General features: G+C 39.7%; 1 protein-coding gene across 1 annotated transcript in view; it reads left to right on the forward strand.

Annotated features, from left to right (window-relative positions):
• The window catches only part of pan2 (poly(A) specific ribonuclease subunit PAN2), a 30,517-nt gene extending 17,896 nt beyond the window's left edge, over positions 1–12,621 (forward strand). The window contains exons 13-25 of the mRNA XM_085782777.1: positions 126–274; positions 364–470; positions 579–677; positions 1,164–1,252; positions 1,526–1,670; positions 3,124–3,261; positions 4,326–4,385; positions 4,479–4,569; positions 4,689–4,846; positions 7,721–7,864; positions 9,729–9,908; positions 10,007–10,100; positions 12,020–12,621. Coding sequence (XP_085638903.1) covers positions 126–274; positions 364–470; positions 579–677; positions 1,164–1,252; positions 1,526–1,670; positions 3,124–3,261; positions 4,326–4,385; positions 4,479–4,569; positions 4,689–4,846; positions 7,721–7,864; positions 9,729–9,908; positions 10,007–10,100; positions 12,020–12,240 — 1,675 coding nt within the window. The 3' untranslated portion in view covers positions 12,241–12,621. The remainder of the gene's footprint in view (positions 1–125; positions 275–363; positions 471–578; positions 678–1,163; positions 1,253–1,525; positions 1,671–3,123; positions 3,262–4,325; positions 4,386–4,478; positions 4,570–4,688; positions 4,847–7,720; positions 7,865–9,728; positions 9,909–10,006; positions 10,101–12,019) is intronic.
• The last annotated feature ends 2,533 nt before the right edge of the window (positions 12,622–15,154 follow it).

A 15,154-nucleotide genomic window follows, 5' to 3' on the forward strand; every position in this document is an offset into this window, starting at 1 on the left:
TCAAGTCCTGTCGTGTGAAAACAGCCTCATAACAAAGACCACAGCAGTCTGGAGGTGCTGAGGCAGGAATACGTTGATTTATGTGTTTGTTTAGTGTTGTGTTGATGATGTTGTGTGTCCTGCAGCACTCTGGGCTCCTCCGGTGAATCTGCCATCGGGAAGTTATTTGGATGTGAAGTGGAGAACAGCAGCTTGTGTCGCTGTGGTAAAGAGACGGTCCGCTCCTCGCTCACGCTGCTCTTCACCATGCATTACCCCGAACAAAACTCTCAAGGTGAGCAAAAAAACAAAACAAGACCATTAAATAGTTTAATAACTTGTTGACACTAAAGATTGTTCTTCTCTAAATTTCTAACCGGTCAGAAAAGACAATAAAGGAGTACGACTTTGCTGAGATCCTGAAGAGGAGCATCTGTCTGGAGCAGAGCACGCAGGCCTGGTGTGAGAACTGTGAGAAGTATCAGCCCACAGTGAGTTACAGACATTTTATTTATGTACATACATCAACAGATAACACATTTCCTGTCCGATTTAAATCAATTTTTTCAGTGTGATAATGTCTTTTTGTGAAACCGCAGGTGCAAACGCGCAACATTCGCTGCCTGCCAGACGTCCTGGTTATAAACTGTGAGGTGAACAGCGCCAAAGAGGCCGAATTCTGGAAAGTTCAAGCCGAGGTAAACGACTCTCATTTAGTTTTTTTCAAATCTCCATTCAGACGCATGTAAATTTATTTCGGTAACCATTTAATTTACAGGCCGTTAATTATGTGATAATGTCAAGAAAGAGCCAAGAAATAATGAATAATTGCGTCATAGTGTGTAGAAATTGCCTAGTAATAACAATAAATTTCATAGTAGGCTAATGTCAAGAAATAATGATTGATTGCGTAGAAATAGCCGAGAAATAATGGTCAATTGCAAGGACTTGGTGGAGAAAAATTCTGGCCTTTCTCAAAAAATCAAAGCATGAAAAGCATGTGTAATCTTTTGCCTTTATAAAAACATGACATTACTATGAAATTGACTGTTATTTCTAGGCTTTTTCTTGACATTATGACATAATAAATGGCCTGTAAATTCAATTAAAGAGTTACCTTTATTTCTTTTTAGTAGAATGAATTGTCTACAGTAATTATTTGTCTGGTTCCTGTCTGGTCACAGTATGCCTTCAATAAGGCCAAGCAGAAGGAGGCCATGGAGCCTCCGAAACCCAAGGAGCCTCCACCGATGCCCACAGAGTGGTGTCTAGAGTAAGGCTCTTCAATATCAAAGTTTTCAATCAGTTTTCAACCAGTCAGTGAATTGTTTAGAATATAATAATAATATGTCATAATTATAGTTTCCATTTTGATATCTGCACTTTGCATCTCCTGTTCATACAACAGTCCCAGGGACAAAGTTTTTCAATTCATAACGACCTAAATGAAAGAAGAGCAACACATTTTTATATTTGAGATGCCGAAGCTGTTGCAATAACATTTATTTAAACAATTAATAGATCTGTGATTTCATTGTTGTATCAGCGGGGAGGAGTTGTGCAGTATGGAGGGCTTCACCTGCGACACCCGGGCAGAGGACATGCGGCACATCTGGATCCCTCTCACCCTGAAGATGTCCATCAGCAAGAGTCAGGGGCTGGAGATCAGCAGCTGGCCCGAGGGAGAGGAGGTGAGAAGAGCTCTGACCGAGTCGAGTTAATCTGTAGTAAAGGCAGAGTTCGTACAGTTTGAAAAAAAAACTGGAGTTTTGGAAAACTCATGGAATTTTGATATGTTAAATGTGTAGGAACCCTGGAAGACGTTAAGGTTGGATCGAAAGCTTAATGTATCTTATGCATTATGAAACGTATTACATATCTAATATGGAGGAGGCAGCACACACAAACAAATTACTGTCAATGCAGATGCACGTCGTGCACGCTCACAACCCAAAGCGACACGTTGCTGTGCGTATTCGCTCGTTTTTTCGTCATATTCTAGAAAAAAGTGGTAAGATTTCTAAAAAAGAAAAATGTAAGGTTAAAAATTTTCAAGAAAAAAGTGCTAACATTTCTCAAAAAAAGTTTTTTTTTAAAAAAAATTCTAGAAAAAGTGGTAAAATTTCAAAAAAAAAAGTTTAAAAATTCTAGAAAAAGTGGTAACATTTTCTCAAAAAAGTTTTAAAAATCTAGAAAAAAAGTGGTAAAATTTCAAGAAAAAGTTGGGGACCCCCTTGAACCCTCTCGAGGACCCCTACGGGTACCCGGACCGCACTTTGAGAACCATTGTAATAGATCGTGGGACAATATCTGAGAGTACAGCTGTCAAGATGATGATTTTCTTTTTTACATAGTTTTATTCCTATGTTTCATGCATACACTGACAGTTTAGGGGTCATGTGTAGTCATGGAAACTTGCTGCCAAGTCAGAAATGTGTTGGCTGAGATGTGCATGAACCCTGAAGCCAAAAAGCCTCTGATTGACATCTACTCTCAGATGACGAAGAGGACGATAGCTCCTCATCCCCTCTCCAGTCATTTTGAGCTCTTGAACTCTGGGAGGCGTTGGCCAAGGGGGATTTTTAAAAAGTCTTTTATCTCAAATGCCACCGGCCTCCTCGACTCAAACAAACAGTAAACGCACGTGACATGAACATGAGCGGCGCTGAGATAAACTGTATCTTAAATGTGTTTTATTCCCTTTTTGCCTTGTTGGATTTTACATTTTTAAGGTCAAGGTTAAGGTTAAACTTTATTCATCCCTGAGGGGCAAAAAAGGGTTTGTCACAGCAGCATAAAAGAGAAACAGGATATTTGAGTACTAAATAAATATATATATAATAATCTACTGTATATGAAAATGTACAAATAAATAAAATACACAATACATAAAAATACTGTGCTCTGCTTGCTGGATAGAATAACATGTGCTTGTTGGTGGACAAACACAAGATAAAAGCAGTTTTAAACATCACAAACATCTGTCTGAATGTACGCTAAAAGACAATTTTACACCAATATATATATTTATTGTTTTGTATTCAGTTTATTTAGAGTTTGCTGATGATCTAATCATTGTTTTTCCCAGTGTGGTGTTTAGTCTGACATGTCCTTAATGACTCATCGTCTCTTCTCTCTCATCAGTTAAGCGCTGCTGAGGAGGCGGATGGCGCCTCGCTCTATGACCTCGTGGTCACGGTGCCTCACGTCCTGGACGCGCGCACGGGTGGAAACCTGGTCGCACACATCAAAGTGGGAGAGACGTACCATCAGAGGAAGGAGGTGAGAGAAGCTCAGATTAGAAAACAAGAGTCTGGGAGCACTGTATAACCCAATCACTCCCCATTTCCTGTCTCTCTTTAGCTGTCCTGTCAAAGTAAAAGCATAAAAAGCCAGAAAAATACTTCAGTATTTCGAACATACTATATTGCTTTTAAATGATGATACTTTTCTGAATGTAACATTCCACCAGAAGAGACTAGTACCGTTAGCGGGTTTAACTGCAGCAAAGAAAGTGTTGATAAAAAGATGGAAACCACCACATGTTCTAAATGTGTATCTGTGGAAACTGTCATTTTATGAAGTCCTGTCATTAGAAATCTCCCGTGCTCAAAAGGCAAAGATAGAAGCGATACAGAATTTGGAATCTGTATCTGAGAGAGTCAAAGCGAGGCTATCCACCTTTTTCCGAACGTCAAAAACGTAGCCTGTTTTGCCGGTTTTGCTCTTCCGGTGGAATTTTATGTTTACGTTTCCATGGTTTCAGTAGTCGCGGTAAATGCATGGATTTTTTTTTTTTTTTTCCAATGAAAATCTGTAAAACGCATGGATCATCACACCAGCTTTTAACAGTGGATATCACACAAATTGACATCCGTGTTAAAAGCCAGCGTTAATAGATCCATGCGTTTACCGCAACTATGACAACGACTGAAAACCATGGAAACGTAAACGTACAATTCCACCGGAAATGCAAAACCGGCTTCCGGTTTTGACCATAGATGACGTTCGGAAACTTGTGGAAAAAAACAACAACTCATGAATGTGTTTGCTATGTACTGCTGTTGTTGTGTGTTTTATTTTATTTTATTATTAATAATTATTTTATTATTATTATTATGTATTTATTAAAAAAAAAAAAAAAAAATTCTTTCCATGTAACCACCCATAATTAATGCTACCCCCGGGATAAGGGTGCAGGTAAGGGGTCTGGATGAATGGAAATGTAATGAAATAAAATACAATAAAAAATGTATCACAAAGAAAAAGAACAGAAAATAAGAGTCTGAGACGGAGATCTGTCACATCGATCTAAAGTGACGTGTGTGTGTGTGTGTTTGTTTCAGGGCGTCACACACCAGCAGTGGTACCTCTTCAATGATTTCCTAATCGAGCCAATCGACAAGGTAATTATTATTTCACAGCTTTATTTAAATAATAGTTGTTAAATGTTGTGTTTGCAGCCATGTGAAAACACTGTTGTTCTTCTGGTGTTACAGACTGAAGCTGCTCAGTTTGACGTGAGCTGGAAAGTGCCGGCGATTCTCTACTACGCCAAGAGGAACTACCACACCAAATACGACCTGCGCAGTGAGTTCGACGACTCTCGGTTTTTGTTTTTACTTCTCCTGCACATTTGCATTTGCTTTGTTTTTATTCAGCGGCTCCTGCCTTTCTTTCTTTCTTTCTTTTCTTTCTCTTTGTTTCAGTTAAAAACCCCATCGACGCCAGCGTGCTGCTGACCGAGGCCTCGCTGGCTCGCAAGCAGAGGAAGAGCCACGCCACCTTCATCCCCCTCATGGTGAGCGAGATGCCGCAGGCCGGAGACCTGGTGGGACTGGACGCCGAGTTCGTCACGCTCAACCAGGTGAGTCAGGCGCTTCCAGAAAACAAGTCTTCTGGTTTGCATGCAGCTTAAAGGGATAGTTCAAATTTCACTCATTATCTACTCACCCTCATGTCGACTAAGGGCTGGGAGAAGTTTCAGAGTCCTCCATGCCTTCTCTGAGTTACAGGGGGGCTACGTGCAGCACTTTACTTTACTTTTTACTTTATTTGTTTATTTGGTCGGGACAATGCATATTAATGGACAGTGAGTGCTAGAGTACCCACAGTAAATACACCAGATTTAGCACATGTGCTAAATTACATCCGTAGTCCCCAAAACAATACAACAAATTAACATAAAAAGTCCAAAAAGACAGAGGACCATTAGATAAAAGGAAAAGTACATTTACATAGTTACAGGGTTAGATATGATTCTATATATAATCTATATAGCTGGAATTATCATGATTCATTGAAATATAAATATATATATCTATACAGTTGCGATTGACATGATTCACTTTAAATATAAAAATATAAATCTATACAGTTGAGCTTGACATGATTCATTTTAAATATAAAAATATAAATCTATACAGTTGTGCTTGACATTATTCGTTGAATTATAAAAAAATATATACCTATACATCTATATCTGCATGTCCATATGACGGTTGCGAACGGAGCTCACTTTTCTTCGTCCAAAAAGACACACCAAAAAACATCCAAATACCTCCATAGTGCTCGTCTGTAATGTCCCTCTTGTATTGAAGCCCCAACATGAGAAATTGTTCCGAAAAACATTAAATAAGTCTATATTTTAAGCTCGTTTGTAGCGGAAGCTCCCAGTGTCTCAGTTCACTGCTTTGCCTGTGTCTGTGCAAATCTCGCACGATTTGCACAGACACCCAGTTCACGGCTCCGTAAATCGCGCGAGATTCCGGCAGAGCAACACTGGGAGCTTCCGCTACAAACAAGCTTAAAATATAGACTTATTTAATTTTTTTCGGAACAATTTCTCATGTTGGGGCTTCAATACAAGAGGGACATTACAGACGAGCACTATGGAGGTATTTGGATGTTTCTTGGTGTGTCTTTTTGGACGAGGAAAAGTGAGCTCTGTTCGCTACCGTCATATGGACATGCCGTGCTGCACGGAGCCCCGCTGTAACTCAGAGAAGGCATGGAGGACTCTGAAACTTCACCCAGCCCTTAGTCCACATGAGGGTGAGTAGATAATGAGTGAAATTTGAATTTCGGGTGAACTATCCCTTTAATAAAAAACCCGGTTTCAAGTGCAGAGATGCTCAGTGATCCGGTTAAAGGTCAGGGAATCTGCCACGGTTAGTAAACGACCTGTCATCATCGCACCACTCCACTGTCTGACTTTGAAGTGGTGAGTCACACACAAACTGTTCGACCATCACACACACACACACACACACACACACATACACACACACACACATCACAGCGACACCTCTGGAGCTGCAGTCGACCAGTTGACTCACTGATTATCAAGCGTCTGCACTCGGTCAAAAGTGGATTTCATCATGACTCACTGGCTTTTGGAAAGATACTGTATGTTCAATCTGCAACCGAAAATATCTGTGGTAATAAAAAAAAAAAAAAGCCTCAAAGACTGCGACTAATAATCATTTGTGATATTGATGTAATCCAATATTTTCTTACATTGACGCATTCATTATTTTTTTCTACAAAACATAAAATAATTCTGTAAAAACTTGGTTCTCATTTTTTTTTGACAAGGTTCAAATTCTCAAAATATTGAGTTTAAAATAATAATAAATCAATAAAAGCGGCATTTGTTTTCACTTGTTTTGCTTGAAAAATGATGAAGATTGTTTTCCTGTTCATCAGCTAATTGACTTTTCTCACACTTCTCACTTTCTCTCACTTCTCACTGAAAGTTGCGCATTTTCACTTTCCAATCGAATTCCCTCCATGTTGGGCTAGTTTTATTAGTTAGTTTATGTCTCTCATTAAAGCCCCAGTATGTAACTTATTTGGCTTTTTATTAGCAAAAATCAAATATTGCTTTCATAAATACGTATTTCACTGAAGTCGAATCACACCCGCATACAAATGAAAGCTTTCTTGTACCTTAGAATGAGTTGTTACAAGTTGTTACAAATACATAAGTGGGCGACGCATCGAACCGAGGCGGCCATGTTGCATCGCCATTTTTTACGTTGAGTGGCAGCGTGACCGTAGGTAACCACGGAAACTCACCGGAGCTGTCGGCTCGGCCTGTTAAAACTGTCACCACTGTGTAGTGTGAGGAAGGACGGAGGCACTGGTGTTGCATTCAGGTGCAGTCAGGCAGACGGCCGTCGGCAAACCAACCGGATGTCATTTTACTCCACGAGAGGAAGACGGTAAAACGTGGGTCAGGTAAACAATACGACATCACCATGACAACATATTGTCAGCCTGTATTGTTTTGCCTCGTGCTGGCGGACCACTTGTTTACATAGACGCTTGTTTATCCTGTTACATGCAGCGTCTGTTGTCTGTCTGACGTCTGCCCGATTTCACGTGAATGCAACATCAAGAATACGTTCCGATATGCAACCGCACCGCTAGATGGGGGGAATTCCTACATACTGGGGCTTTAAATGTTTTCCTCTCATTCTTCTTCTGATATTATGATATTCGCTTCCAGCTCCCATTTTTCTTTGATATCCAAGTTGTTGTCATTAGATTCGTGTTTTAGTGCTTTATAGATTTTTGATAAAACCCCTTTATTTGTCTTGTCCTCTGAGAATGACCATAACATTTCCTGTAATTTAGATGGTGTCTGTCTGTTTTTACATGTTTTTATTCTAACATCATCGTGGTCATGTGACAGTGAGCTTTAATAAACCCGGGTCGTGACTGTGTGCGTCTGCAGGAGGAGGCCGAGCTGCGCAGCGACGGCACCAAGTCGACCATCAAACCGAGCCAGATGTCCGTGGCCAGGATCACCTGCGTGCGGGGCCAGGGGCCCAACGAGGGCGTCCCCTTCATCGACGACTACATCTCCACTCAGGAGCAGGTGAGAGGCAGTAACAATAACATGACAGCTCTGCTATTTCACTGGTTACACAGGATGTGGTCGCAGCTTTTTTTGAAAGAGGAACTAAGCAGGATTTCTCCCGTGTCTCTGCTACATTTTTACCTTAATTAAAAAGCTCCGGAGTAATTTTGGTAGTTAACTACATGACTTGTTACGAGTGAGAACGGAGGCTCTCTGTCTTCACCTGGCGTCTCACGGCTGGAAACCAACCTTACAACATCAGTGTAGTACCTGGTCGCCGCCCCGGTGTCCCAGCTCTCGTCTCTGCACCCCGCGACACAAACACGCTCCGTAACCCGTAATGTATTGTTTTGTTCATGGCGGTTAAGACTACATAAACACACGCGTCGTAACATTGTATATGTTATGTAACGTTATCCACTGCTCCATTTATTGATTTTTCGCCGGCTTCGTTGTAAACAAATGCACATGGAGGAGAGGAGCGTAACCAAAACAGCGGAAAAGCGAGCGGACTTGCGTAGTTCCCCTTTAAATAGTATGTTTCTTCAAGAAGTGACAGGTCTGGCTTTTCCTGCTCTTTATTTATATTAAACAAAAACCTTAAATTATGTGAGTGGATTTCCGAATTTACGTAGATACATTTATGATTTTTGTAAAAGTGCAGTCGCTCAAAAACAGTAACGCTTACGGATATTTTGCAGTTTCTCCATCTTGTGTGCTTGTGCATTTTACACAGGGACCTTAAACTCACCACAGAGTCAGATGATGCTGTTTGTTAGTTAAAAACACTTAATATGATGTTGAAGGAGCCAGAGCTCAGTTTAAATGAGCCACATAAGATAAGTCACATTATTTTAATACGTTTGTCTGAGATAAATGAGCCACTTAGTTGAGTGAAGGAAAAAACATCTGGTAGCTACAACACAGAACATCTGGAATCAAAAACAACATAAATAGTCCCATTTGTCTGTCTGTGTCTAGATGAATGTTTCTGCTCTTATACACTTGACCATATTATAATCCTTGGAGGACACATGTCCCCATCACTTCCTGTATCATGTGACCTTCATTGGCATTACACTCTGATAATATAGAAGAATTTTTAATTTCATTTTCATTTCTTTATTTGTTCCAGTCGAGGTAATTTCACAACGTTTCCCAATAAACAAACCAAAACACAATATTTTCTTTTTCCTTGGTTGGAAAGCAGCAGGGAGAAGATACATCTTCTATTACCTGGCTCGCACTCAATACATCATTATTCTGAAATCTGTCAGTCACAACAAAGTAAACAAAACAAACAACCAAAGTTTCAATCTGACATTTTACATTCATAAAAAGATTTTGTGAGTCATTAATTACTTTTGTCATAAGTTCAAATTGTTTTTTCTTGTGGAATATGGTAAAACACTATTAAGCATTAGTTAAGCATTCAATACTGAATTCTTCATTTATAACACATGAATACTCATTAGTATGTAGTTTATAAACAGTTAAAAATGTTTTACTCATCATTGATAAGCACTAACTGTATTTATAAACAACATACTAATGAGTATTCATGTGTTATAAATGAAGAATTCAGTATTGAATGCTTAACTTAAATTAAATAAGTATTTATTAATGCTTAACTAATGCTTAATAGTGTTTACTTATTATAAAGTGTTACCGAATATATTTGTACAGGTCTTGAGATCATTACATTGACATTTGACTCCGACTACAGAGAGGAACATCTGTTTTAAAGTCGTCCGAACAGTAAAAAACAGGGCAACGTGGAGGTTTATTCACAAAAAGAACATTTTATCGAGCTCTTCTTCAAACCTCCTTTTGGTTTCTAACCGTCTTCTTCCTTCATTCAACCGTCCGTCTGCTCCTCCAGGTCGTCGACTACCTGACTCAATATTCTGGCATCAAACCCGGAGACCTGGATGCAAAGATTTCCTCCAAACATCTGACCACGCTGAAGTCGACCTACCTGAAGCTGCGTTTCCTCATCGACACGGGAGTTCGCTTCGTGGGCCACGGCCTGCAGAAGGACTTCAGGGTCATTAATCTGTTGGTACGTTCAATGAACAACTGAGAATATTCAGGTTTTTTTTGTTTTTTTTCTCTCTCTGAGCAGCAACGACTCGACTTTTTGTTTCTGCTGTTTTTAAGGTTCTAAAAGATCAAGTCGTTGACACCGTCTACCTGTTCCACCTGCCCCGCAAGAGGATGATCTCTCTGAGGTTCCTCGCCTGGTACTTTTTAGGTGAGTCCAATTAAAAACATGAGAAGTGAAGTGAACGAGCTGCAGACTTGGTTAGACACAAAGGTTTGAGCAAATTCCATCTTTTTTTATTCACATTTGAAGTGAAAAGAAGAAACAGACAATAAATGAGTCTTTCTTCAAATGTTAAAGGGATAGTTCAACATTTTGGCAAATTGGCCCATTGCCATAATCCCTATAGTCATAGCAGCAGTAGGTTCGTTACCTTTAATTGGCGGTGCAAGCTATTTTTAGAACGGTGGAGCAGAGCCGTGAGCTGCTCAGAGCTACGCTAAGGAGGCTAATGGGATTTCTTGGTTTCCCTCATCAAATACACAATCCAACAACTCCAAAACACTTTGGTGGACAAGTTGTGACCTGCACATTCACCACGCTGTGAGATAATAACAGAACGTTACCAGACAGAGTTGTTTTAGAGGTAAATTCATGCAAAACAGCTGATGCACGTTTTTCAGCAAGTAGTCTCTGTATTTCCCTCTAAAACAACTCTGTCTGGTAACGTTCTGTTATTATCTCATAGCGTGGTGAATGTGCAGGTCACAACTTGTCCACCAGAGCGTTTTGGAGTTGTTGGATTGTGTATTTGATGAGTCTGATGAGGGAAACCAAGAAATCCCATGAGCCTCCGTAGCGTAGCTCTGAGCAGCTCATGGCTCTGCTCCGCCGTTCTAAAAATAGCTTGCACCGACAATTAAAGGTAACGAACCTACTGCTATGACTATAGAGGTTATGGCAATGGGCCAATTTGCCAAAATGTTGAACTATCCCTTTAAAGTCAGAAATCCGAGGACAGAAAGTCCGGTCAAACATCAGTTTGTCCATTGATCACTGATCTGACTCAGTTTTCTTTCACCCCTGGTGTGAATAGTGACCTCTGTGGTCCGTCCACTCCCACGACAGAAACAAACTGCACATTTGACTTGTTCCTGTGGCAGCGTCAAGGTTTTAATCCGTGTTTATTGACAACACACAAACTGTAACGGTGGAAAAGCCTCCGCAGGAACCACGATGACTGTTTGTCCCCCTGATTGTCGTTGTTTCCATGGAGTCGTCTTCTTTTTCTGACTAAAGCGCTGATTAAAAACATAATAACAGCCTTTGTCTGACCGATGTCATGTCAGGTGTCATTGTAAAGCTCTCTCTCTCCAGAACAATGATGTAGGCTCCAAAAATTGTCATTTCCCCCGTATCCGCAACCAATCGTAAAAGTATAATTTACATTAGCAATCTATGGAATTTTACAGTACAAGTCTTTAAAAGCCGTTTTCTCAAAATGAGTTTTTCAGACTCAGACTCTGAGCTAGAAATCTCCACTTCAGCAGCACCTACATACAACAAACCTTCCAGTTTTATTCCTGTCTATATTCTGAAGGTTTTTACAGAGGGGATTGTTGATACATCAATCACAGCCTGATTTATACAACATTTTATTCCTAAAAACAGGGCGAAATTAGACTTTTTAGGGCTGGTGTCAGTATTTTCTCATTTACAGAGTGATAAAAAGAGATATCCAAAACCCCCTCTGTAAAAACTTCTGACTCTAATATGTCAACAAAATAAAACAAGAATTTTGAAAGGGGCTTTATCCATTTTTCAGATTTCGGTTCTGGAAATGTATGAAAATTAACGCATATTTCATCAGATATTGCCTCATTTATATATTTAAACAGAAAATTTGACAAAACTTGTAATACAAAAAGTATTTGTCTTAATGTCAGTGATAAACTTGGGAAGTTTCATGGTGATATCTGTTAGTTAATTTTTTTTTACTTTACTCTAATATGCATATGAAAAGGAAAGAAAAAACGTAAATTTAATCTACAAATTGTGCTAAAAGGAAAAGAAAGAAGCTTAAAACATATTTATTAACCCCTTTTTTTCCCTTCTTTTTTTATTCACAGACCTCAACATCCAGGGGGAAACACACGACAGTATCGAGGACGCGCGCACGGCTCTGCAGCTCTACAGGAAGTACCTGGAGCTGAGCCGCGGCGGCGGGAACGACGAGGTGCGGAAGATCCTGAAGGGGCTCTACGAGAAGGGACGCCAGCTGGACTGGAAAGTACCGGACACGGACGCGGGCGACGGTCAAGGCAGCCCGAAGAGTTCGACCTACCGCTGAGTCGAGAAGTGGATTGAAATCACTGTCGTCCCCTCTGCAGCCGCCGTGTTTCCCTCTGTGACGGGGCTGTGATGCTCCAAACCGCTCCACGCCCTCGGCCGCCTTCACTGGCTGTGGGATTTTCTACATATTTGCATTTATTTTTGCATCGTGTGCAGTGTTAACGGACAGCGACGGACGCTGCACAGTCAGAGACCTCAGTGTTTTAATCATGTCACATTTTGTTTCATTTTCAGTTGTTTTTCAGAGGAAACTATTGTCTTTTTTTATCATTTTGAAGCATTTTGTAACAAAAAAAAGAAAGAAAAAAAAAGATGATGAAGGAAAAATCTGTGTGTTTTTTGATGCATGTAAATAAGTAAATGAATAAATAATTGACACAAGCTCTGGGAGACACTTCATGTTCATTTCAGGAAGTGGGAATTGTATTCAACATGACTAAGCGAGCGGCGTCTTTTCACAGAAAACGATTCTGTGAAGTCGCTGTCGATCTTCCCCTCTGAAGCGTCTGTGAGTTTAAGTTTCACATTCACCTGTTAACTTTCCTGACAAGTCTGATAAGATCTGGTTGCAGTGAAAACACACTTCACACACACACGTACCTCACACTTCTCCGAACACGAAGCTCTTATCAGTGTGAATTCATTTGTGGCTTCTCTGAAGTTTCTGGATTTGTGAACAATCAAACGATTATTACTATTGATATTATTAATAACAGATATGAGATTAAAGCAGCTTCAGTATTATTATTATTAACACAGAGATGCCCGCTTACTTTATTAATCCCACGATGGGGACGTTTCCCGTATCGCAGCAGCAGACATCAATGAAAGAAACAAAAAGAACAAAGAACACTGTACAAGATGTGTACAGTTTTGTGATTTTATTCACAGGAACTTCAAAGTAAAATCTCTGAATGAAGCGATTGGACTTTTCTTAATGGGTTTATTTTGTATTTAAATCCTCCAACTCGGCCACAAAAACTGATTTGCTCTTAAAGAATTAGACTAAATATCAGAAGAGTGAATGATGACATCAATTTAATTTCATATTAAATGCTCAAGTGCTCTCAGTTTGCATCACTTTTAGTATTATTTTGCATTTCACTGCAACAATCAGACCAGAGTAATGTTCTTTATTACAGTAAGGCGAGACACTACAGGCAAAAACACTGTTTTTTCATGCACTGCTCAATTTTGAGATTTTGGGCTATTTTTCTTCCTTAGCATGTATTCTTTCAGAAAAGTCAAAAGAAATGGTAGAAAATCCACATTAAGGTGGTTATTTTACTTCATTTTGACTCTTTCGTCTGTAGATTTCTCCTAAATTCACCAAAAGTTAACGTGCTACTGTGACATACTGTGCTGTGCCTGTTATCTGACCCATGTCATGTCAGGTATCATTGTAAAGCTCTCTCTCTCCTGAACAATGATGTAGGTTCCAAAAATTGTCATTTCCTCCATATCCGCAACCAATCGTAAAAGTACGATTTACAATAACAATCTATGGAACTTTACAGTACAAGTCTTTAAAGGCCGTTTTCTCAAAATGAGTAATTCCTCAGACTCTGAACCTGAAATCTCCACTTCAGCAGCACTTAGAGACACCAAAGCTTCCAGTTTTATTCCTGTCTATATTCTGAAGGTATTTACAGAGGGGATTGTTGATATATCAATCACAGCCTGATTTATACAATGTTTTATTCCTAAAAACATGGAGAAATTTGATTTTTTTTTAGGGCTGGTGACAGTATTTTCTCATTTACAGAGTGATAAAAAGAGATATCCAAAATCCCCTCTGTGAAAACTGACTCTAATATGTCTACAAAATAAAACAAGAATTTTGAAAGAGAGTCAGATTTCAGGTCTGGAAATGTATGAAAATTAGCGCATATTTAATCAGATAGTGCCTCATTTATATACATACAATTTTACAAAACTTGTAATACAAAATATATTTGTCTTAATGTAAGTGATAAACTTGGGAAGTTTCATGGTGATATCTGTTATTTACAATTTTTTTTACCCTATTCACCTGTAGTGTCTACTGTCTCCCCTTCCTCCTCCTCCTCCTCCTCCTCCTCCTCCTCCTCCTCCTGCTCCTCCTCCTCCTCCTCTTCCTCTCTGACCGGTGCAGTATTGATCTGAACTAACTGTAACATACAGCAGGGCCGGCCCAAGCCTCCATGGGGCCCTAAGCAAAATCTTTATTTTGATGGCCTCTATTACTGCCAATAATAGGCTATTTCATTTTTACTCTATCATATCCTGGCAGGTTTTTACCCATCTATGGTTTTTATTCTGAAATGGCACCAAATTCAGCTAAAAATGCAGCCTATGTTTGATTTACTTTTAATCTTCAAATTGATGTAGTACTGGGATACTGAATGTCACCTAGGTCGACTAAACGTAACAAAATAAACCAACAGACAATGCATTTACAGTAAGCACATCATCTGCTTTTTTAATTTTTGGTTTTAAATATACGGCAACAGAAAAGTGCAACAACAATTTGAAATGCAACAATGATTAAAGTTTTTTGTAATTACGTAGTGTTTCTCTAAGGATCGACAAAAGTTACGCACTACAATTTTAATAGGTACTTGCCTTTTGGGGCCCCAATAGTCACGGGGCCCCCAGCAGGTGCTTAGTTGGCTTATGCCTTGGTCCGGCTCTGACATACAGTATCTGTCCTTGTAAGGACATGTGTGTGTGTGTGTGTGTGTGTGTGTACGTGTGTGTGTGTGTGTGTGTGTGTGTGTGTGTGCGCGTGTGTGTGTGTGTGTGTGTGTGTGTGTGCGTGTGTGTGATGTTGTTTCCCGTCCAGGACGAGGATCATGTGTCCAAACCTTGAAATCCCCTCTTCACCATGTTTGACTTGATGTGCTTTTGTCCGTATCACTGTAAAAAAAAAA

This window comes from Trachurus japonicus, chromosome 7 (assembly GCF_045865225.1).
Source record: "Trachurus japonicus isolate A0001 chromosome 7, Traja_1.0".
In the NCBI taxonomy this organism is placed as follows: domain Eukaryota; kingdom Metazoa; phylum Chordata; class Actinopteri; order Carangiformes; family Carangidae; genus Trachurus; species Trachurus japonicus.